Source organism: Neomonachus schauinslandi, chromosome 7 (assembly GCF_002201575.2).
Source record: "Neomonachus schauinslandi chromosome 7, ASM220157v2, whole genome shotgun sequence".
Classification (NCBI taxonomy): domain Eukaryota; kingdom Metazoa; phylum Chordata; class Mammalia; order Carnivora; family Phocidae; genus Neomonachus; species Neomonachus schauinslandi.
The window spans coordinates 58489626-58515775 of NC_058409.1; the positions used below are offsets into that span (position 1 = coordinate 58489626).

At 38.7% G+C, this 26150-nt stretch overlaps 1 protein-coding gene across 1 annotated transcript in view; it reads left to right on the forward strand.

The window, feature by feature from the left end:
• MSH3 (mutS homolog 3) overlaps positions 1-24446 on the forward strand; it is a 178041-nt gene extending 153595 nt beyond the window's left edge. Inside the window, exons 21-24 of the mRNA XM_044916772.1 lie at positions 7907-8093; positions 11285-11414; positions 20754-20922; positions 23695-24446. Coding sequence (XP_044772707.1) covers positions 7907-8093; positions 11285-11414; positions 20754-20922; positions 23695-23803 — 595 coding nt within the window. The 3' untranslated portion in view covers positions 23804-24446. The remainder of the gene's footprint in view (positions 1-7906; positions 8094-11284; positions 11415-20753; positions 20923-23694) is intronic.
• The last annotated feature ends 1704 nt before the right edge of the window (positions 24447-26150 follow it).

Sequence of the window (26150 nt, forward strand, 5' to 3'; positions counted from 1 at the left end):
ATTATACTTCATCAGCATGAGTTTGACTTTACCACTAAAAATTTAGCATAGGAAAAGCGTTTTTACATTAAGTAGGTTATTGTGAAAAGTGAAAATTGGAATTACTCTTTTAAATGCAGTGTCTTTAAACTGAGTGGAAAATACAGGTAAATACTGTTGAGATTACATGCTAGTTTTAAATTACCGGGTACCGTATTATTGCAATAAGCTTCCCATGAAAATATTAAGCATTAATTTTTATATCCATTAAAAACTGAAGTTTCTCTCATGTTCCTCAGATTTATACATTGTAATTTTAGAATAAACTCAGCAACAGTGTACAGGATAACCCTAATTTATAGGGAAGCACAAAAGAGAACATAAGTTTAAATCTTCTCACTCCTTGCAACTTTTGCCACAAATGATCAATCAGTCCTCTGTTACCTTTAAGTTTGGACATTCACATTGTTGTTTACTCTTGACTCATTTGGGTTGGGTTTGAGAAGGAGAAGAGATTGGAGAGAGGTTTAGGGACAGAGACTCAGAAGGCCTTGTGAACCATGCTAGGAATTTAGGGTTTTATTTTCCAGGCTTTAGGAAACCCTTGAAAGTTTGTTTTGTTTTGTTTTGTTTAAATTATAAATATTAACTTATTTATGTCTCATAACCATCATAAGAAGTAGAAAAGCAGGCACTGTTATTGTCACTGTTTACAGATGGGGAAACTGAAACACAGCACACTGGGACTCGTACACTTAACCATCGTGTCCTGCTGCCTCTTGGATAGGATTCAGTCTGTATGTATATGCAGGAGTTGTCAGTGATTAAACTCAATAATTAGTAGTAAGATTAGAAAAAAGTACATCTAAACTTTTAAATTCATTCATGCAATATCAACTGTTAACTGACATTGCAGAAAAAGCTGTTGTCTAGTTTGAGACACCTTCTTATTTTTCTTTTATTATAGATCTCAAAAAAAATTTTTTATTGTGGTAAGAATAGTTAACAGGAAATCTACCCTCTTAACAAGTTTTTAAGTGTACAGTGCATTTTTGTTGACTACAGGAACAGTGTTGTGCAGCAGATCTCTAGCACTTACTCAAGTTGCATAATCGAAACTGTATGCCTGTTGATTTGCAATTCCCATTCTCTCCCCACCCCAAAATCAGCCCTTGGCAGCCACCATTCTACTCTCTGTTTCCATGAGTTCATTTATTTTATTTTCTTTTAAGATTTTTTAAAAATTTATTTGAGAAGAGAGCACGAGAAGGGGCAAGGTTAGAGGGAGAAAGACTCCCCGCCGAGCAGGGAGCCCGATGTGGGGCTCGATCCCAGGACCCCAGGATCATGACCTGAGCTGAAAGCAGCTGCTTAACCGACTGAGCCACCCAGCTGCCCCAAGTTTGTTTATTTTAGAGAACTCACATAAGTGGAGTCAGGCAGTATTTGTCTTTCTGTGACTGACTTACTATACTTATTTCAACATGACTCCGTTGATTTTAAAATAGGAGTCTTCTGGTAAGGTGAAAAATAGAATAGCTGTTAGAGAAAGTGAAGATAGAAAAGTTAGGTTATCGGAATAACTCGGATCAAAGAACATAAATTAGTGAAACGTCAGTGGGATTGAAAGGAGAAGTACTAAGGACTGGATATTGTAGATTAAGAGGGCTAGAAGAATCCAAAGAGAACACCAAATTCTCATTTTTCATACTTACAGAGTAAAGGTACTGAATTAGTTTTCTGTGTTGTGTAACAAATTGTCACAAATTCAGCAGCTAAAAGAAACAGCGTATTATTTCAGAGTTTCTGTGGTTTATGAGTCCAGGCATGGTTTAGGTGGGTCCTGAGCAGAGTTCTCATCTGGAAGCTGAACTGGGGATGGATCCATTTACAGGCTCATTCAGGTTGTTGGCAGAATCCATCACCTTGAGATAATAGGACTGAGCTCCCTGCTTTCTTGCTGGCTGTTGGCTAGGGACTGCTCTCAGCTCCTAGATACCACTCACAGATCCTTTTCACATGGTCCTCTCACGGTATGGCAGCATGCTTCTTCAAAGCCAGCTAGGGAGAAAGTCTGTAGCATCAGTCTGTAGCAAGACATAGTCTCACATAACATCAGATGATCTAGGGAGTAAAATCCCATCACTTTGGCTGTATTGTTGGTTGAAAGCAAGTCACAGGTCCCACCCACACTCAGGGGAGGTGGAATGGTACAAGGGGGTGAACACCAGAATGCAGAGTTCATTGTGGTCACTTTATTGTGTGTCTACCACACATACTTCCAGCCTTTTACAGCGTGTACAGTAAGGAGATCAGAGTGTACGTTCTGGCATCAGACGGACCTGGGTTTGAATCCTGACTCCATGACTGACTAGCCTTTTGGTCACTAAACCTGTTTCCTCAGCTGCAAATGAGGATGAAGTTTTATCTCATGTGGTGTCAGGAATCAGTGAAATAATGCAGGTGTAACACTCAGGTGGGTGCCCAGAACACAGTAAAATGCTCACTCTTTCTCACGTGTGTTATCACATTTGAGCTTCAGCCACTATGAGGAATAACTAATTGAAAACTTAAGTTTCAATTAAAGGATTTGCCCAAGTTAAATAAGTTGATATTGATATTCAGGATGTGAAACTTAATCTAGTGGACTTTTTGCTATGCCAGTATGAGCATAAATGAACACATTCGTGAAAACCATGGGACTTGAGAAGAGGATGGGCCCTTAGAGGTTTACTATTCCAACCTCCCCTTTGCACAGATGAGGAAGCTAGGACCACACAGGAAAGTTACCTAACTTGACTAAGATGACACGGTACTTAGTGGCCAAGCCAGGACTAGAGCACTGGTCTCTTCCCTCAAGTTACTACTTTTCTACCGTATTTAGCTACATTACATAATTTATAAATTGCACGACTTTTTAAAAGTTTTCACTCCATCTTCTAGGCCAGAACTTCCTTTTTCAATGTGACAGCTAATTTTTTAATGCCAAGAGATAGATATATAGAGAGTTCAAGTTCAAGGCCTAAGGCCTAAAATAAGAATTCACCTATTTCTAGTGACTAAAACTCAGCCTTTCTGAACATCTCTATTGTATAAAATGTGACTGGCTTCTTTAAATGTAAGCTTAAATCACCAACTTTTATGTATACATTTTTCTATAATTATTGACTATATTTTATTTTGAACTGATTCCTAAAGGTACCTCAATGATGGTAGTGAAATGAACATTTAAAAAGCGTAGAATCTTGTTAGCAGCCATGTTAGGCCACTGTTGCCTACAATGTCTTAATCCCTGGAGTTAGGAAAGAAGACATTATTTAATATTCTTTTATCATTCTCCATCCTTGTACCAGATGATTTGCTAGGTGTTTGGAGGAAGAGAAAGGGTCACCAAATGACCAGTAATTCTCCCACCCTGAGACAATAACTCTAAACATGTTGATAACCCGCTATATTTTTTTCTGCACAGGTAGTTTTTAATAAAAACGACATAACATTTTTTAAAAAACTATGATTACAGAAGCAATGCCTGTCACAATAGGAGGGAACTCAAACAGTACAGGGGGCACACAATTGAAAACCGAAAGGCTCCCCCCAACCCCCCAGGCCCTCTGGCACCGAACCCTAGCCCTTTGCACTCAAAGCAATCGCTCCGAGGGGTCCCACCTTTGTTCTGCTGGTAGTTAACCTTACAACGTCTGTAAAATATTCCTCACTCTAATTTTAGATGGATTTACTTTAGACAGTAGCTGTTGAACTGGCTACAAATACAAAGAAATCATTTATCATTCCATGAGCTTTCCTAATTTTAAAACTGTTCTTACCTTTACCTTTCCAAAAGCTCTTAACATCTGTCCTGCTGTAATTATCTCATTCTTTTTCATAGGCTAGTTTACAAATGGAAGGACCCAATAATCAGCATTTATGTTATTAGGATTTGTGTATATGTTACATCCACATTCACTTGAAAGCTTAAAAAGTATGTAATCCTTAAGGTGTTAGACTGTCAGAGGAGCCCCTCCTAAGCATCCCAGTCTAAAATTCTCATTTCTTTCTAGCTTTTTTTGCTTCTCTTACTCCCCGTATCTCGTGTTTTCCTCTCGAATGCTCTTTTCCCTTTTTGGTCTCTCTCTGTCTTTGAGCAGTTTATTCATGAGGACTCACGGTGGCAAATTTTCTGAGTTCTTGAAAGTCTAAAATAAGCTTTATTTTGTCTTCCTATCTGTTTTGCAAGTTTAAATGAATATAAACTCCCAGATTTTAAATGTAAAGGAATTGCTCCCTTATCTTCTAGTTTGGCATTGATTATAGATAAGCAGTTTGATGGCATCTTATTCTCATCCTTTTGTTAGGAATGTTTTTTTCTCTCTCTGAAGTGTTGAGGAGTTTTAAAAAAATTTCTATCGTTTCTAAAATTTTACCTGTATGTTTCTAGGTGTAAGTCTTGTCTTATTACTCTTGTCATTTTGTGGAAGCTTTCCATTTGAAGATGCATATCTTATTTCAGTGTATGATACGACTGTCTGTCTGCCTTCTGCACTTCCTATTGGGTGGGCTTTAAACCCTCAGGAACTGGCTGTGTTAAAATTATTTGTGTGTATTTTTCATTTCTTGATCTGTTTACTGGGCTCAGAGATTTCTTTGAATTTATCTTTCAGATTAAAATCTTGGTCCTCCACAGGATCTAATTTTAATCCCTCCTATACAGTGAATTTTTTCAGTCATCATATTTTTAATTTACAAGAGTTTTTGTTCTCCAGCTGTTCCTTTTTTTGGCAGGCTGTTTTATTTTAAGGCTGCAGTGTTCTTAATCTCTCTGAGGACACCAAATAGAGGTTTTGTTTGTTTTAATTCTGTTTAGTGAATTATACTTTTATTCATTTCCTCTGTGGTCGTTGTTTTGTTGGTTGTTCTCAGTTCTTCTCTTTCCTCCTGTCGGTTTTCCTTAGCTCTCCTCAGACTTTAATTTTGGATGCTGTCCAAATGTCTCAATGGAACACTACCTCAGGTGTTCTTAGCACTGGCATGTGCTTCCTCAGCAGTCGGGCAGGCCTCTTGCCCTAGCAGATCCCTCCACTAAATCTAGACACTTTCTGGTGACCTAGTGTTTTCACATAAGGTATGTTGTGACCATTTTCCAATGTCATAAATTCAAACATGCCAGTTCTACTGGTTGCAGAGTTTTCCATCGTAGTATTATTGCTCTCTCTCTTTTTTTTTAGGCATTTGATTTTTCCAGTTTTTCACTGGACAACATTAAGGAATATATTTGTGCATGCATTTTTCGTACCTCTGCGATAATTTCCATAGTGTTAATTCCTAGAGTAAAATTTACGGGTTATGAAAGACTTCTGACAGACATCACTAAATTGCATTTTGGGTGACTGTAACAACTCTCAGTCTCACGTAAGAATACCCTTTTCCCTACACTCTCGACAGTGGTAGATGTCATCATTCTTTTTCATCTCTTTGCTAATTGATATATATAAAGCAGCATTTTATTCCTGTTTGAACTTGCATAATATATGAATATTTTCATGAGTTTTTGTGAGTGTGAATTGATTCTTCCTGTCCTTTTCCTGTCTCTGTTGGAATGTTCACCATTTTGTTTTGCTTTATGAGAATATTTGTTTTAGGAATATTAACCCTTTTTTATACATGTTGCAACTATTTGTGTCAGTTTGTGGTTTGCCTTTAACTTTTTCCTATGTGTTTTTTGCTGTACACATGTTTTGGTGCTAAGTTTATAATGCCACCCATCTGCCTATCCAGAGATTAAATTTCATTTATACCTCTTGGTATGTTTATGGTTTCTTTTTTTACATTAAGCTTTTAAATCCATATAATTTTATTTTGGAATATGGTTTGAGTAGGGGCACATTTGTTTTGTTTTGTTTTCAAGATAACCAACTAGCTGGCATGTTTTTTGTGGATTGATCATTCATCCTTTCCTCCCTTACTGATTAGAAATCTCTCCCTTGTCATATACTAAATGTTTTATATATGTATGTGTGTATCTGCCTAAAAATAACTTCCCAAGAGCATCCTACAGTTCATGAAATTTCTAGCCAGACCGCTGTGTTACCCTACTATTTCTAGAAAACACTTAAGTATAGTACTTAAACTATTGTATTAAAATCTTATTTAGTGCTTGCTTATTATTCTAATTCTTGAGAATCAAAGACCCTTCCCCCCCCAACATTTGCCTTATCAGAGCACTTTGTTATCAGCTAAAGATTCATTCTTTTTTGTCAGCTTGCAACCTGTAGGGAGTAAAAGCAACCATGTTTAATGGGGGTCAAACATTAGGATTCTAGAGAATTCAGAATGGTTTCAGAGATAGGAAAGTTTAACCTTTGTGGTGGGGAGAAATATTATTAAACACTGGAAATTGATATAAATAATAGTATTTGAACTTTAAGGAAGTAACCAGAATGCTCATAAGTTAACAACATTTCAGAAATTATGTTTTAAAATTATTGATTTTAAAGTGGATAAAATTAAAGCACTTTCTTTAATAATCCCATCTATGGTAGAGTTATCCTAGATGGAGTTACATACAGTTTCTAAATGACACTGATTCCTGGAGCAGTTCTCCTAAGGGTCTACCAATCTGTGGGAAAAACAATGTACTCCATCTTCCCTGCCCAGTACAAGGCTCCAGCTCGGGGATGGTTAAGGCTGGATTTCACCATGAGTTTCTCCAGAAAGAAAAGGTATATTATGCTGCTGTAGGTCACAGGTGAACTATTAGAGCAAAATTACATCGATGTGTAGGTGTTTTGCTAAGAAAATAGTTAACCAGAACTCACAAAGCTGGTTAGCGGGTCGAAAACCTGAACTCTAAGTTTTGCTATTAACTGCATGACCTTGAGTGAGTATTGCTTAATGATTCTCCCCCACACACACTTTTTTTTTTTTTTTCTTCCAGAATCCTTTTGGACTAAATAGACATTTCCCCAAATACGTTCTGTAGACCATTATTGCCACAAGGTGCTCTGGGAGTTTTAGGGGTCCACAGTTAAGTGAGTTAGAGAAATGCTGTATAGTAGATCTTCTCTAGAAAATACATAATGTGTAGTATAATATTAAAGGATCATGGAAATCTTACAGGAAAGAAACCCTTACATCTTTTGCACCCATTTCTTGACATCTCTTAAGAACTGTGTTCCATGAAGTCCATTGGGCGCCTGGGTGGCTCAGTCGGTTAAGCGACTGCCTTCGGCTCAGGTCATGATCCCAGGGTCCTGGGATCGAGTCCCACATCAGGCTCCCTGCTCTGCAGGGAGCCTGCTTCTCCCTCTCCCACTCCCCCCTGCTTGTGTTCCCTCTCTCGCTGTGTCTCTCTCTGTCAAATAAATAAATAAAATCTTTAAAAAAAAAAAAAAGAACTGTGTTCCATGAAGTCCATTTTAGGAACCTGTTTTAGGTGTCTGAGATTACTAAACATTTATGATCCTAGTAAAAATTTTAGCTTATTTAAATAAATTATTTCAACATGATACTATAATTTGTAATACACTGTGGAATCTTCTTTAGGAAATACTAGGAAAAAAACCCTTTAATCCTATAATTTTTTAGTACTTATGGATTTTTTTAAACACAGAGAGGCAATATTTTCCCTTGGGAATACCAAAACTTTGGTTTGGAATGATTGCTCAGAAGGTAGGGTCAGAGGTTTCCCTACTTTTTGGAAGCTCTGTCCAATACCTCAGACTCTATCCACAATGTTTCTACAGGTTGCAGTTTGACGTTAGGCACTCTTTTATATCCAACAGATGTTTATTTTTGTTTAATATGATTTCAGCTATTATTGGCATAAAGTATATAGACCCTCAGGGATCCTTTATTGTTCATAAAGTAGTACTTGGCTTCCTAATAATAAAATTCAGAGGAAAAAATCAAGGTGTCTTCATCTTATTTGTAGGATGGGTGCTGCAGATAATATATATAAAGGACAGAGTACTTTTATGGAAGAGCTGACTGACACAGCAGAAATAATAAGACAAGCAACATCCCAGTCCTTGGTTATCTTGGATGAATTGGGAAGAGGGACAAGCACCCATGATGGAATCGCCATTGCTTATGCTACACTTGAGCATTTTATTAGAGATGTGAGTATCTTACACACCTTTTTGTATGTGAATGGTGCATAGTATACAAATTATTTTTCTGGCCTCAGCTTCTAAATGTTCAAAATTATCTTTAATATTATAAGGGACCCTACACCTGCAATTGACCATTAAAACACTATACATTGAACTTAGATGGATTGGCCCTACATCATGTCTGTAATTTGTTGATGTGTCTTCTTTGCTTTTGCTGAAGCAAAATAAGCCTGGTCAGTAGGATAAAGGCCTCTCTGGTAATATTCCCCTCCCCCCCCCAGAACTGTTTCTTATTTTCCTTGGCAAACTCTAAATCAAAAGCAGGGACACCCCCCCACCCAACGTGCAACCAGTCCTTAAGGAAAGAACAAAAAGGAGATAGAGCCATTTTTACCTATGAAATCCTTTTTTCAGCAATATCCTACAGGACCTTGATAGTCGGCCTTTAATGTCATGTCTTTGTGTCTTTCTGTTTCACTCTTTTAATGCACATCTGTTTTTTCCAGATTGCAGTTCTGAGCATCTCGTTGTGAAGTTTTGTTTGTGTTAAACGCTCCATCCCTGTCCATCAAACTCTCCCCTTTATTAATGCTCTTTCTCTTTGTTCATTCTGGTCTCTCCCCTTCTGTCTCTCCTTGGCACCTGCCCTGAACCTTGTTGGTTCTTTGGTTTTTCTTTCTGTATTTTGTTCTCCACTTTTTAAACTCTTTCCTTTGTGTCTTTCCTCCATTTTCATTTCTTTTTCTCTTCCTTACATAACCAATAAAAGCATATTTTTTACTCCTATTTCTTTGCACAGCACAGGATGCAAAAATAACTCCCCTTTTCTTTAAACTTATGTGGGTCTCAGTTTTGTGTTTGAACATTTAGTTAGATTACATAGTTAATGATGGCATGTTTTCTACTTTAAAATAAATACTTTTAATTTTTCTTTAAAAAAAATTCTTTACTTGCAAAAAGGTAGAGCTCAGGAATGTTTCTTTAATTATTGTAGAGACTGCATATCACAGATTCAGGAAAGTCCTGTCACTGCCTCCGAAACACATTTTAAACATTGACATAAGAGCCTTCAGGAACGAATTATGACAGACTGAATTTGCCACCTCTGAGCTTGATTTCATTGTTCCTACTCTAGAGCTGCATGTCAGTTACTATGACTGCATAACAAATGACCCCAAGACTAAGGGGCTTAAAACAACAATAATCATCTGTTGTATCTCTCATGGTGTCTGGAGTTAAGGAATTTGGGAGCACCTTAGCTGAGTGATTTTGACTCAGGCTCTCTCCTGAGGTTGCAGTCAAGTTGTCAGCCAGAGCTGCCTTCATCTGAAGGCCTGACTGGGGCTGGAGGACCCTTTCCAATGCGGCTCACTCGCTGGGGCAAATCAGTGCTGGTGGTTGGCCAGGGCTCTCACTTCCTTTCCCTGTGACCCTCTCCATAGAGCTGTTTGAATATTGAGTGGCTTCTGGCTTCCCCCAGAAGAAGCATTCCAAGGGACCAAATTATTTTCTGCATTTTATGACCTAGCTTCACAAGCCACACACTGTCACTACCATCATACTCTGTTGAGCACAAGGGCCAGCCTTGATTCATTATGGGAAGAGGCTGCTCAAGAGCACGAACATTGGGAGGTAAAGAACTTTGGGGCCATGTTGGAGCCTGACTGCCAAAAGCAGTTTGGTGATATTTTAAAGATTCCTCTAAGAACCCTCAGGAACAAATTATGACAGAATTAAATTTGTCACTTCTGTTCTCATTGCTTCTATAGCAGTTTTTGATGTTTTAAATGTTAATGAAGAAAGTGTTATTTTTAGATAAAATTTATGTTAGAGGTAAGTCATTGAAGAAGATTCTTCAGGAGCAAAGAATCTCTACCCTTTTTATGGATGAAAATCTGTATTTTCATGGTGTCTTTTGATTGCTGGAATAGGGAAGAGAGAGCAGAGAGGAGGAATGGGGAGGCTCTGTGTTGCAGCTGCAAGCTGAAAATGGTTTTGAGGAGAGCAGTGTTGTGACCCAAACCCTTAGGTCTTCTGGCAAGAAATGCCTGTCAGCTCAGGGAAGGGGCATCCCAGAGACAGCTGGTCCAAAGATACTTCAGGGCAGATTCTAAGAGCAGCTCATCAAAGAAATCCTGCCTTAATAGGTTTATTGTAATTGTTATACGAGAGAAGGCACATGTTCTGACTTTTAATGAGGTGAATGGCAGATGAATCAAAACTGAAGTTCTTTGATTTAATTATCCCCTTCTGCTGATTTTTATCTTTTTTTTTTTTAAGATTTATTTATTTGAGAAAGAATGTGCGAGCGGTGGTGGGGGGGGGGGCAGAGAGAGATTCCTCAAGCAGACTCCCCGCTGAGCATGGATCTCAATGCAGGGCTTGATCCCAGGACCCCGAGATCATGACCTGAGCTGAAATCAAGAGTCAGCTGCTTAACTGACTGAGCCACCCAGGCACCTCTTCTGCTAATTTTTAGACCAAGATTTGGTGTTAGCTTCTTTTAAGATTTAAGAAATTAGGGATTTCTAGAATACATAATAATGTGTGCTTTAAAATAATGCATATTAAAGAATCCGTAAATGCATATTAATACTAACAAAACAAAAATAAATTTTAAAATGGTGGTGGTAGGGTGGGGAGAAAAGAAAGCTCTTCTTTACAGAATGCCAACTAATAAATACCGAGAGAATTTTTTTAAATCAGCATTTACTAGTCACCATATCATCAGGCAATGATGATCTGTAGATGGCAAAACTTTGAGATGAAAGATTGTTGGAAAAAAGGATATTCACACAATCTCAAAGTATTACTCCACAAGTTATTAATTACAAAGGAGATAGGTGTCGGTATAGTAGAGAAATCTTCTGGGCACTCACTTAAACCAAATAAGCAAATTTAGCATCCCCAATAATGGGCCAAATTGACAAAGTAAAATTTAAAAATAAAATAACGGGGACACCTGAGTGGCTCGGTCAGTTAAGCGTCTGCCTTCGGCTCGGGTCGTGACCCCAGGGTCCTGGGATCGAGTCCCACATCGGGCTCCCTGCTCTGCCGGAAGCCTGCTTCTCCCTCTCCCACTCGCCCTGCTTGTGCGCTCTCTCTCTCTCTGTCTCTGTCTCTGACAAATAAATAAAATCTTTAAAAATAAATAAATATAAAAATAAAGTAACGTTTGTCATGTCTTACTGCTTTAGGTGAAATCCTTAACCCTGTTTGTCACCCATTATCCACCCGTTTGTGAATTAGAAAAAAGTTACTTACAACAGGTGGGAAATTATCACATGGGATTCTTGGTCAATGAGGATGAAAGCAAAAAGGATCCAGGTGTGAAATACGCTTGCAGTAAGTACAACTAGACTGTTGTTGGTTTTCATGTTTGATAACTCAAAATTCATGAATACATGAACTTATTGCTTATTAAAAATAAAAGCTGTGAATGTTGATTTTAAATGACATTTGTCTGAATTCATTTTCTCTAAGCTTAGGGTCAAGTAGAATTTACATTTATCTTTGCCATCTCTGAGTGCTTCTCTGGTCTTTCTTTACCTCATTTTTCTACAAGAAGAAGATGGGGTCGGGGGGGATGTGTAGGTTTTACTCTTAGATTCATCTCGGGAAAGATGCCCTAACAGTCAAGTATGTTAGTCATCTTTAAAAATGTCTGATGTATTTCCCGAAATCTCATCCCCAGTGTTCAATACTGGACATATGTTTTATCTTGACAAGGAAACTGAATGTCAGGTCAAGTGTCTTGCCCATGTGGGCCACCTGGGTGGGGGCTGAACTGAGCCTAGAATCATGGAATCTGCTTGCAGGTTCTATCCTACTCTGCTAGAACTGGTATGTGGGATCTACACTATTTTTCGTAGCCTTCCCACCCTGCACCACTGTCAGAGGAAGGAGATGTTTCGTGAAAAAGAACATCATTAGCCAACAGAAATAAATTCAAGTGCTGTAAGTAATATAGTCAATTTTGGTATAATTTTATTTTCCTGTTCAGTAGTAATTTTTTGAAGCTCCCAACCTGTGGGCCAGTGATGGTTTACACAGTTGGTGTGTTACAATGGAAAATCCATTACCCAAGACACTCCAGAGTCCAAATTTTATTTTGGAAAAGTAGTAAAGATGGACCTGAAAAAGAAATCAGGCGACTGGCCCAAATAAAACAAAGCCCTGGACCTGAGATAAATGTAATGTTAGGCAATCCTTGCCTTTCACCACCGTGAAGTCTTGAAAAACACATCATAAATTCTCTCATGGAAGCAGTTTCATGTCTATTAATCTGCATCCAAAGTGAGAGGAGGAATTTATAAGCTAAAATCCAGTGGGATAAACAAGAGTTCACCAGCAGGGAAGGGTCATTGATAAGCATTTACGTGAACTGACTACCGACCTGTAAGGGTTCTGGCATTTTATCTTATTGATTGAAATTTATATTCATGAACATAATTTTAAACAGTAAATGATGCCAAAAGGCTCGTGCTAACAGCCATAGACCCCTGCTTCTGTCCCTTCCCTCCATGCCCCCTCCCCATCCAGTCCCAAGGCAGCTACTTTCAACTCTTTCATTGCTTTCTTCTGTATCTCTAAATAAGACGCTTATCTGCCCATCTCTTGGTTCATCGTCTTGACACAATACTGTCCAGCTTCTCATTGAGCTGGATGGGAGTCTTCAGCCTTTCCTGCTTTAACCTCCCAGTGTACTCATTCCAGGTTCTTTCTGCCTCATTCCTCGTCATAGTTTTCACTGTTATTGCCAGTAGCTCTTGCTTAATCATGAGCCAGGTATGAGGACAAGTGCATTTTCTTTCTTTCACAACTTTTTTGTTTTTTTGTGTTTTTGAAAGCAGTAATTGCCTTGTTTTCATTCCATTCTTTTATTTGAGTCTATATCTGACTCTCCCTGTACCCTCCAGCAGCTTTGTAAAACACCTCTCTAGACATGTTTCCACGTGATTGAACTGTTGGTTCCACTTCCCTTTGTTGGAATCGTTCCTCCTGGAGCCCTTTGTCCTGCGCGTTGGTACTGGTCGCTCCCTAGGCCTGCTGCACAGTTGTTGTCCTGACACCTGCCTTCACCATCATCCTAAGAATTTTCTCATCCTGCCTTCTGTGCTTTTGATTGCATGTGACCGGACACTGGAATTCACAGGGGTGCCAACAGTGAGAATGGAAATAATCTCACATTACAGGGACCTCAGAGGAAGAGTGGGCTTCAGCTCTGTCTTCCTCTCTTCCTGCATCATCAGGCTAGTGACAGGGTGGCTGCAGCTTTTTCTTGCATCAGAGCCAGAATTGACAGTGTCCCAAGGGACCAGCATTTCCTGTGACTCTTTGGAGCCCAGATGCTCACTAGCATCTCATCATTGTCCCCTCTCCTTTTCAGAGTTGAATCACATGCTCACTCTTAAGCCAATTGCCAGAAGTGACAATGACAGGGATGACTTCGATCAGCCTAGGTTAATCAGGATCCACTTTTGGAGCTTGGTATGAGGACATTATCTCCTCAGTTAAATGGTCAGGGAGTTAATTCCATATTATAAAATCAGGGTTTTCTTAAGGTTGGAAAAGATTTTGGATAGGCTACTAATAATATCAACTAAAGGAGTTAAAAGTTTTGAGGTTTTGCAGGAATGAAAACATCTCCAATATACCTTCATACTTGATTTATAATTTTGCTGGGCTAGAATTTTAGGTCAAAAATAATTTTCACTCAGAATTCTGAAGCATCGGTGCATTGTCTGCTTACTTCCAGCGTTGTTCCAGCGACATCTGTGTCTCATCCATCACCTCTAACCTAACTCCTCTGCTGTCTGAATTAGCGGCCACCTCATAGGTCATCAATCAAGGGCCCCAAAGACCTTTTGGGTGGCTTTTAAGATACTCTGTTATTTCTCATGGCAAGGTAGATAAAGCAGCGGACTAGCAGTAAGAAACATGTACTTTAATCTATTCCAGTCTATAAAATCTTGGACAAGTTACCTAACCTCATCCACCTCTAAAAATGTTATGAATCAGTCCCAAAAGTGACTTCAGAGACTATTTGATCAGCACATACTTCTTTAATAACTGCCTACAGAAGTTTGGCTTTCAGACAAATTTTGATAAGTTCCCCTGTAACAAGCAGAAACATGAATTATTAATTTCTCTGACTCTAAGCAGTGTCAGATTAATTTTTCAGTAATATCCATCTAGGAATGGTTACAGCTTATAAGTAAAGTCCTCACCAAGAACTTTTATTTACTACCTTCTCTCCTATCTGGCTCTGTCTGCCACCACATTTCCATCACACACCCACTCACAATCTCTCCTTTTCTCCCCTCTGAGAGGGGTGAAGGACAGTCCTGATGTAGAACATAACTCTAAAAGCTCCCTAACGTGAGGGGACGCCTGGGTGGCTCAGTCAGTTGAGGGTCCGACTCTTGGTTTTGGCTCAGGTCACGATCTCATGGGTGGTGGGATCGAGCCCCATGTCAGGCTCTGCGCTCAGTGGTGAGTCTGCTTGAGATTCTTTCTTCCTTTGCTCCTCCCCCTGCTCATGCTCGCACTCTCTCTCTCTCTCAAATAAATAAATAAATCTTAAAAAAAAAAAAAAACCCTAATGTGATTACGGAAGAATAGTCACAATATTTACCTCAGTGGTGTGAGAACTACCATAATTACATGTATCATATAATCTCACTGATATGAGAAATTCTTAATCTCAGGAAACAAACTGAGGGTTGCTGGAGTGGTCGGGGGTGAGAGGGATGGAGTGGCTGGTGATGGACATTGGGGAGGGTATGTGCTATGGTGAGCGCTGTAAATTGTGTAAGACTGTTGAATCACAGACCTGTACCTCTGAAACAAATAATACATTATATGTTAAAAAAAAAAAGAAGATAGTAGGAAGGGAAAAATGAAGGGGGGGAAATTGGAGGGGGAGACAACCCATGAGAGACTATGGACTCTGAGAAACAAACTGAGGGTTCTAGAGGGGAAGGGGTGGGGGGATGGGTTAGCCTGGTGATGGGTATTAAAGAGGGCACGTATTGAATGGAGCACTGGGTGTTATACGCAAACAAGGAATCATGGAACACTACATCAAAAATAATTAATTAATTAATTAATTAAAAAAAAAGAACTACCATAATTAGTACTACAGTGGAGACTAGGATATGATGACAAATTGACCAATTGTTCGTACTGAGGTATGTTAAGTTATTCATAGCAATATAACATAAAGCTATAAAATATATAGATATATTTTATAACTATATTATATATAAGAAGCATTTTATAGCTATGTATATGTATACGTACTGTATTATATATATATATAATAACATATATATATAAAGCAAAAAAAAAAAAAGCCACCAGCAAAGCGAATTTTAACTAAGGGAGTTTTGTGGCATTAGAGGGCTTCCAGAAAAGGATAGAAGGAAGGATGGATGGATGGATGGATGATGAATGGACAGATGGATGAATGTTTTTTAGAAAGACCAGCATGGAGGCTAGATCATAGAAGAGAGGCTAGATGTAGGTACATCAGTTAGAATCAAGCCAGGTGAAGTGATAAAAGACTGGTTTTTTTGTCTTAAGAATGAGAAGAGTTTGCCCTTTTGATTGCCTACTGCTGTTCACTTCACTTTTGGTCATGTGAGCATCAGAGAGTAACAAAAAAATTATCCAAGTTAGCAGGCACTGGTTTCTCGACGCTTCTTTCCTGGTCTCCTTCCACCCACCTCCTCACCTGTTCTTTATGTTTCTGGAGTTTTATTTGGAGGCAAAGGGATTGTTAGTGCTTTGTTTTTTTGTTTTTTTGTTTTTAATTTTATTTTATTATGTTAATCACCATACATTACATCATTAGTTTTTGATGTAATGTTCCATAATACATTGTTTGCGTATAACACCCAGTGCTCCATGCAGTACGTGCCCTCTTTAATACCCATCACTGGGCTAACCCATGCCCCCATCCCCCTCCCCTCTAGAACCCTCAGTTTGTTTCTCAGAGTCCATAGTCTCTCATGGTTCGTCTCCCCCTCCGATTTCCCCCCCTTCATTTTTCCCTTCCTACTATCTTCTTCTTTTTTTTTTTAACATATAATGTATTACTGGTTTTAGAGGTACAGGTCTGTGATTCAACAGTTTTGCACAATTCACAGCGCTCACCATAGCACTTATCCTCCCCAATATCTATTACCCAGCCACTCCATCCCTCCCACCCCCCACCACTCCAGCAACCCTCAGTTTGTTTTCTGAGATTAAGAATTTCTCATATCAGTGAGATCATATGATACATGTCTTTCTCTGATTGACTTATTTCGCTCAGCATAATACCCTCCAGTTCCATCCACGTCATTGCAAATGGCAAGGTTTCATTCCTTTTGATGGCTGCATAATATTCCATTGTGTATATATACCACATCTTCTTTATCCATTCATCTGTCGATGGACATCTTGGGTCTTTCCATAGTTTGGCTATTGTGGACATTGCTGCTATAAACACCGGGGTGCACGTACCCCTTCGGATCACTACATTTGTATCTTTGGGGTAAATACCCAGTAGTGCAATTGTTGGGTCGTATGGTAGCTCTATTTTCAACTTTTTGAAGAACGTCCATACTGTTTTCCAGAGTGGCTGCACCAGCTTGCATTCCCACCAACAGTGTAGGAGGGTTCCACTTTCTCTGCATCCCCGCCAACATGTGTTGTTTCCTGACTTGTTAATTTTAGCCATTCTGACTGGTGTGAGGTGGTATCTCACGGAGGTTTTTATTTGGATTTCCCTGATGCCAAGCGATGCTGAGCACTTTTTCATGTGTCTGTTGGCCATTTGGATGTCTTCTTTGGAAAAATGTCTGTTCATGTCTTCTGCCCATTTCTTGATTGGATCATTTGTTCTTTGGGTGTTGAGGTTAATAAGTTCTTTATAAATTTTGGATACTAGCCTTTTATCTGATATGTCATTTGCAGATATCTTCTTCCATTCTTTAGGTTGTCTTTTGGTTTTGTTGACTGTTTCTTCTGCTGTGCAGAAGCTTTTTATCTTGATGAAGTCCCGATAGTTCATTTTTGCCCTTGCTTCCCTTGCCTCTGGTGATGTTTCTAGGAAGAAGTTGCTGCAGCTGAGGTCGAAGAGGTTGCTGCCTGTGTTCTCCTCTAGGGTTTTGATGGACTCCTGTCTCACATTTAGGTCTTTCAACCATTTTGAGTCTATTTTTGTGTGGGGTGTAAGGAAATGGTCCAGTTTCATTCTTCTGCATGTGGCTGTCCAATTTTCCCAACACCATTTGTTGAAGACACTATCTTTTTTCCATTGGACATTCTTTCCTGCCTTGTCGAAGATGAGTTGACCATAGAGTTGAGGGTCCATTTCTGGGGTCTCTATTCTGTTCCATTGATCTGTGTGTCTGTTTTTGTGCCAGTACCATACTGTCTTGATGATGACAGCTTTGTAATAGAGCTTGAAGTCCGGATTGTGATGCCGCCAGCTTTGCTTTTCTTTTTCAACATTCCTCTGGATATTCGGGGTCTTTTCTCATTCCATACAAATTTTAGGATTATTTGTTCCATTTCTTTGAAAAAAGTTGATGGTATTTTGACAGGGATTGCATTGAATGTGTAGATTGCTCTAGGTAGCATTGACATCTTCACAATATTTGTTCTTCCAATCCATGAGCATGGAACGTTTTTCCATTTCTTTGTATCTTCCTTAATTTCTTTTATGAGTATTTTATAGCTTTCTGAGTACAGATTCTTTGCCTCTTTGTTTAGATTTATTCCTAGGTATCTTATGGTTTTGGGTGCGATTATAAATGGGATCGACTCCTTAATTTCTCTTTCTTCTGTCTTGTTGTTGGTGTATAGGAATGCCACTGATTTCTGTGCATTGATTTTATATCCTGCCACTTTACTGAATTTCTGTATGAGTTCTAGCAGTTTTGGGGTGGAGTCTTTTGGGTTTTCCACATAAAGTATCATATCATCTGCAAAGAATGGGAGTTTGACTTCTTCTTTGCCGATTCGGATGCCTTTTATTTCTTTTTTGTTGTCTGATTGCTGTGGCTAGGACTTCTAATACTATGTTGAATAGCAGTGGTGATAGTGGACATCCCTGCCGCGTTCCTGACCTTAGGGGGAAAGCTCTCAGTTTTTCCCCATTGAGAATAATATTCACTGTGGGTTTTTCATAGATGGCTTTTATGATATTGGGGTATGTACCCTCTATCCCTATACTCTGAAGAGTTTTGATCAAGAAAGGATGCTGTACTTTGTCAAATGCTCTTTCTGCTTCTATTGAGAGGATCATATGGTTCTTGTTCTTTCTTTTATTAATGTATTGTATCACATTGATTGATTTGCGGATGTTGAACCAACCTTGCAGCCCAGGGATAAATCCCACTTGGTCGTGGTGAATAATCCTTTTAATGTACTGTTAGATCCTATTGGCTAATATTTTGGTGAGAATTTTTGCGGGATTGTTACTGCTTTGTAATGTGAGTTTTACTCTATTCCTGAGGGTGCCAGCATTCTTTCCCCCTCCCATGTCCATCACCCAACCTTAGAAAGATGTTATTTGCTGCTGAATTCTTAGAAGAGGTTAAAGAAAATTCCATTATCCTTTTTCTCGGTTATGCTTTTCGTTTTTAGCTGATAAAAGAATAAAGCATACACATTTATCAAGTGACATAATGTATGAGAAAAAGCTCTTGATAAACTTATAATACGTTTATTGGGATCTCAGAAATAATTAAAAATCTGGTTCATTTTGGGCATTTTTGCAACTCAGTGTAATTAGATTGAGTTTCATAATAAAAGCTGCAGAATCCTGAAGTGCTTTAGTTTTATCAAAGATTAAACAGTATGCAGCTTTGTCTTTCTATTATTGTGCTTCATTATATCCCAGTTCTTTGGAAGTTTTTAGTTCATGTGTGTGTGTTTGTATGGTAGTCTGGGTTCCCTAGGAAGCAGAGTCGGAGATTTTTGTGCCAAGTGTTGACTGGGATTGCTCTCATGATCAACACCTGAGGGCAGGCCTGGGTAGGATGGGGCTGTGTTGTGGTCATAAGGCTTAAGCCAACCCTACAGAGAGCTCTCAGATGTGCTTGGTCTTTCAGAGTTACCTCAACTTGGGGTGAGGGAGCATGGCCCTTTATACCCTTATTAGTTAGCTGTTGTTACATAATAGATTACCCCCAAACATAGCTTAAAACAACAAACATTTATCATCTTATCATTTCTCTGGGTCAGGAATCCGGGGGCAGCTTAGATGGCCACTTTTACCTCACGGTTTCTCCCAAGGCTACAGTCAAGGTTAGGTAGGTCAGTTGTCATTTCACGGTTTCACTGGGGGAATTTACTTCCCAGACCTCTTACATGGGTGCTGGCAAGCTTTAGAATGTCTACTTCCAAGTTCACTCATGTGGCTGTTAGCCAGAGACATCAGTTTCTTTCCATGTGGGCTTCCTCATAAGACAGCCCACAATATGGCAACTGGCTTCCTTCAGAGCAAGTAAGCAAAATGAAAGTGCCCAGGGCAGAAGCCACAGTGTTTTGTAATCTAATCTCAGAAGTGACCACACATCATTTTTGCCATATTTTATTTGTTAGAAGCAAGTCACTGGGTCCTGCCCACACTCAGGGGCAGAGAATGACACAAGGGCATGAACACCAAGTAGGCAGGGATCTTTGGTGGCCATCTCAGAAGCTGCCTACCAACTCCCGTAGCAACCCGTCACGGTGCAGGCTGCCCAAGACAAGACATGACCTCAAATGAAGCAGTTCTCTTCTTAAGCTGAGGTGACTCCCAAAGAGGGGATACAGCTGAGGATTGTGGATAGACAGCCTTCCTCACAGCTAAGGCAATAAACCCTTTAGTTCTAAATGGGAGCTAGGTTGAACTGAACAGCATCCACTTGAATATATATAACCCTTAGTTAACCCAGTATATTTAATAAACTGGAATTTCTCAATCTTCTTATTTAAACTGTGCAACATGTTATATTTCCTTAAGCATTTTTTTGCTGTTTTTTTGTTTTTAGCATTCTTAGAAACCTCTCTTATGGTGTGTTACTTTACAGAGTATATTACATACAAGACTGTTCAGTGAGTACATTCACTGAAATAACACTTTTTTAGTCTGTTTTTACAGGAAAAATTATATTGTACTGTGTATCAGAATCATTCCCTTTCTGATCATAGCAGTTCAGTTGAAATTTTTTAGCAAGCAGCGGAAAACAAATCTTTACCTTGCACCGAGTCATTGTTAAAAACTCTTGTAGCTGGGGGCGTGTGACTGGCTCAGTCAGTGGAGCGTGCGACTCTTGATCTCGGGGTTGTAAGTTTGAACCCCATGCTGGGTGTAGAGATTACTTAAAAACAAAATCCTAAAAAAACAAAAAGACCCTTTTAGGTGAGCTACAAGATCCTAAATGCAAGAGAATTTTCAAAACAGTATTTTCCCTTTTCCTAGGTAATGTACAATTGATAAATGGAACTAAGAGGTGATTAGGAACAATGTGTTTCTTTTTCAGATTGTAAATTTTAATTGCGTGAAGTTGTAAGAATTTATGTCTTATTTAATCTTCTACTTTGAACTTTCAGGCATGGTTTCCTTTATCTCCTCTTTTTTATTTATTTATTTATTTATTTATTTATTTATTTTTAATTTTGTAGGTGAAGAACAAGTCCCTGATTTTGTCACTTTTCTTTATCAAATAACCAGAGGAATTGCAGCAAGGAGTTATGGACTAAATGTGGCTAAATTAGCAGATGTTCCTGGAGAAATTTTAAAGAAAGCAGCTAGCAAGTCAAAAGAGTTAGAAGGATTAGTAAATATCAAGAGGTCAGAATGATTGTGTTGCATGTTTTGGTTTATAATGAAACCTTCCAAGTTGTCCAAGGAAGAGGAGTGTCCTGTAAATGAATGTCAGATTTACCTTTAAGCATTTCTTTAAATATTCTGAAACACATAATTAAAATGAAAACAGATCTTTGAAAAGCTCATGTGAATTCAGTCCGCCTTCTCTACTCAGATCTTTATCTGTTAAGTTGCTAAATTGGTTTTTCAGTCATTTTTCTAAAGAACTAAGTTAACTCCTTACTGTGTGCCAACACATTATTTGCTTAAAGCATTCAGTTATATAACAAATTACTAAAAGAAACCATGACATTTAAAACCTTTAGAGTACTTCCTTTATTCATATATGCATTCAGAAAATAAGAATTCTGTCAGGACATGAATGAAAATAATAGTATTATATAACTATGTAATTGTAGTCAGTATCCCCTGTCACTTCTTTTGTGGATTGTTTGTGACAAATTTTTCATTCTAAACTACCTGCAGGGCACCTGGGTAGATCAGTTGGTTGGGTGTCTGACCCTTGATCTCAGCTCAGGTGTTGATCTCAGGGTCATGAATTCAAGCCCCATGTTGGGCTCCACACTGGGCTTGGAGTCTACTTTAAAAACAAAACAAACCAAAAAGAACAGCTTTATTGGGGTACCTGTGTGGCACAGTAAGTTAAACGTCTGACTCTTGGTGTCGGCTCAGGTCATGATTTCAGGGTTGTGACCCCTGTCGGGTTCCACACTCGGTGAAGAGTCTACTTAAAGACTCTCTTCCTCTCCCTCTGCCCCTCCCCCCCCACTCTCTCTTGCTCTTTCTCTCAGAGATGAATAAATAAATCTTTAAACTGCCTTCTCTCTGTCACTTAGAATGCTTACGTGAATGTATTCTATCTTTTACCCTTGATATCCAGCCAGTATGTAGTCAGTATATTAACTAATATTAATATATATTTGAGGTATACTTTGGAAGAAAGATATTCCTAGAAAAATACCATATTAAAAAATAATAAATTACAGCCTCTTTTCCCCCAAATACAAGATTATATGATAAAAGGACATAAGCTCCTTACCCATCTCTTGCCCCACTCCTGCACTACCTGGAAAGTCTGATATGCCTGGGGCAAGACATTACTGCCTTGGTTGATAACCATGTGACCATGAGGGAACAGATTGTTAGTCAAATAGGAAATCTTGGCTGGGGGCACTTGGGTGGCTCAGTCGTTAAGCGTCTGCCATCGGCTCAGGAAAATCTTGGCTGGTCACCATACTACAAGAAAAATTTTTAGTCCTGGAAATCATTACCAAATTTAAATATTGAAATAGCAGTACCTAATATTAGTTAAACAATTACCAACTTGTATACTGAAGTACAGTTGTGTAACCCACTTCATTTCTTCCCTCTTGTGGTTCTGCCTTGCCACTATACTTTGCAGTGGTAAATGGTGGCTGACCAAGTCCAAAGTGCTGGAATACAATAAATGGCATGACATGTAGCTTCCTCTATTGGCATTCTCTTTTGGATCATTTCTACAATGTCAAATTAGAAAAGTAATTATTTATTATGAGAGTTCAAAGATAAGCCCTTAGTTCTCTGCAAAGTCCAAGGACAAACTCAAATCCTCTTTTGTTATCTTATTATTTTATTATTTTTTGTTATCTTGTTATCTTATTATTATATATATTATTATATAATATTTTAACTCTTCCAACTACTGTGTGACATTTTGAAATCTATAATCTTGACAAGACAGAGAATTGTCAAAAGAGGTTGCATTGGGGTAGAATCTGATCATTTATTAGGACACTATATTCATTATTTTTACCTATTTACTGAAAGTGCTATCACATCAGTTCCATTGGCTAGATCAAAGAAACCAAAGGGAATCCAGTACATTTATGGGTTTGTGGTAACAGCTAGTATTCCTTGAATGCCTACTGTGCACAGAAACAAGTCTATGCAGTCATTTGCAGCAACCTAGATAGACAGGTGCCAGTTACTATTCTTACCGCTTTACATGTATTAACTCAGTCTGTATGACAGCCTTGTGAGATATAGGGACTGGCTTTCTGTCCATATCATAATTGGGGAAAATGAGGCCAAGCGAGGGTTGGAAATCAACCAGGAAGTCAGGGTCCCATAACTAGTCAGTGGTGGAACAGTAGCTGGAATTCACCCTGGCTCCAGACCCTAAACATTTAACTGGTTGGTCTTCGACAGAAAAAATATGTCTATGTTATGTTGGCATTCTGCTCTTTCATTAGCTAGCTTTACTATATTAAATCAGCTTTACTTTTCATCCTGTGAGCACACACAGCCTCTGGCCTGAGTTAGACGGGAACAAGCGGGGTTCTCCCCTCCCTGGAGGTAGTAGTGGCAATTTGCAACCTCAGTCCTTGATTATAACAGCGTCACCCAAAGGCTGACGCTGGCACAACTTCCTAACCACAGAACCCTGCCTGGTATTCTAATGTCATAGACCTTTTTTTTTTTTTCTTAAGATTTATTTATTTGAGAAAGAGAGAGTACGCAAGCAGGAGGGGCAGAGGGAGAGAGAATCTCAAGCAGACTCTGCGCCTAGCATGGAGCCCAACATGGGACTCGATCTCATAACCCTGAGATCTTGACCCAAGTGGAAACCAAGAGTCAGATACTTAACCGACTGCACCACCCAGGCGCCCATCATAGACCTTTTATAGCTTTCAGCGAAATGTATTGTACCTCAACAATTTCATTTATAAAATAAATTGTATTTTATTTTCTCTCCAGGAAAAGGCTAAAGTGTTTTGCAAAGTTATGGATGATAAATGACGCAAAAGACCTACAAAAATGGAAAGACGAGTTTGAAATGGAAGAAATTCCAGGCTTCTCTTCTTGATTAAAATGAAGACTACATTTTTGGACAAAACATGGAGAATTAAAAATACCATCTGTACCAAACATCTCTCCAGTAACAGCCTATCTTTGTGTTATGTGAGCATAAAATCAGAACTATGGTATATTCCCATTGGAAACAGGCCTTTTGTGTAGAAAGTCTGTTCCAGGTTCTTGTCATCCTGACTCATAAAAGTATAAACAGTTTTGAATATTAAGTCTTCTGTTATATAGTTAGAAAACTTCATGAATAGTAAGATTCACATAAAATCTGATCTCCTAAACGAAGCCTAACATAAACTAAAAGTTTATAGAGAATGATAGAAAAATTTAATTCATATTTTTGTTCCAGTCCAGATTAATTTGCAACTGGGTGAGATGTCTAGCAGAAATACACCTTTTCATTTGAACTAAAGTAATTTTATAATGTCACCTTTACATGTAAAGTCATTTTATAATGTCATTGAGCGTAAGAATTTTTGATGAGAAATAGAAAAAGATATCAAGCTTTTAGAAAGTAGAGCACGGAAGGAATAAGATCATATGAAATTTGAAAAGTTAAATACTCTCACAGTTTTAAGCAATTTAAAAATTATTGGATGAAATTATTTGTCATTCAGGTAATAAACATTTAATGAATACTTGCTCTAAATAATGATTTTTTTTACTTGTTGAATTTTGGGTTTTTCAACTATCTGGCAGTTGCTACTTTTTAGGTTTAATTGTGGAACCAAGGTTGCTGCTCCTAGCAATACACAGAACTGAATTTTGGATCTTTCTGTTAATCAGTGTAGAAAATGTATGATCTTTGCCGTATCGAAGTATGTAGCTTTGTTGATAGTTAACAGCACTCCCTCCCTGTATGTTTAGGTTGACATGTGTTCATCTGTGTCCCTGAGGTTTTAACAGCACTTACAACCTGACTTCTCATAGCCGTGTGGTTTTGTTTGTAAATCTGTGATCTTGCACAAAGGCTCTCCATCCTATTTCACACCCATTTGTTATTCCTGCTTGTTAAATGTCTTCCCCACATTTGACGGACATATTTCTAACTCCTTCTTTAGTTTATTTCCTCCAGTGGTCCGAACAGTGACGCCTGGACACAGGAGTCAGTATAACCTCCCCAAGTTGAAGAGTGTTTGGTTGCCGGACTTTTGAATAACTTACACTGGAGCCCTTTGATTCCTAGCCTTTTTGCAGTTAAGAGTATGATACCACTTGATTGATTCCACAATCCCTTCAGAAGTACTAACACAGTGAAATCTTCAAGAATGTCTCAAAAGAGAGTTTGCTATTGGAATTTACTATCTAAATTTTAGAAAGAACAATACTTTTTAAATAGTGTTTTAATACTTTATATAAAGATAGTAAATGTTTTATATTCTTTCTAACAAGTTTTGGAGGTAGTGCTGTAACCTTATGGCAGGCCAGTAGGAAAAGGAGATGAATCCAGGAATGTCATACCCTTGCCTGAGGGAGCTGCAGGGACCAGCCATCAGTGGTTATGTCCAAGGGGACATTTTGGGCCATCTCTGGCTTGTGCAGGCCAGCGTCAACATTTAAGCAGGTATGGGCTCCAGGAGCAGTATGTCCAGGTAGTGGCAATCCACATTGTCTGGCAAGTGACAATGTGGACTATTACAAGGTAATTCTTTAACATGAGGAAGGATATCAGCCAGCCAGCCAGTGTGCAAAAGGTCAGGCCTGGTTAGGAGGCCAGCACTGCTGAACTGCATTTCCAAGTGAGGCCCCTTCCTGGCCAGATAGCTGAGACACTGAAGGGAAAGTTGTGACAGAGTCCCAGTTAGGAAAATGGCACAAAGGCCATGAAGATTGGCAGGAAAAATGCAATTGATTGGGTACATACTGCAGATAACCAAATCGAGGGGTACAATTCTAATGTCTTCCAGATACTAATTTCATTTCCTTTCGATATATACCCAGAAGTAGAATTGCTGGAGCACATGGTAGTTCTGTTTTTAATTTTTCGAGGAGCTTCCATATTGTTTTGCATAATGGCTGTACTAATTTATATTCCTAGCAGTAGTGCACAGGAGTTCCCGTTCTCTACATCCTGACCAATGCTCGTTGTCGCTTGTCTTTTTGATAATAACTATTCTAGCAGGTTTGAAGTGTTCTCTTATTGTGGTTTTGATTTGCATTTCCCTGGTGATTACAGTCAGCTTTAGAACATTATCATACTCTAAAAAAGAAACCTGTACTCATTAGCATTCCTCCATTCCTCCCTAAAATCCCTCGTCCTAGACAGCCATTATCTGTTTTCTGTCCCTATAGATTTTCCTATTTTGGACATTTCATATGAATGGAATCATTACAATATATGGTCTTTT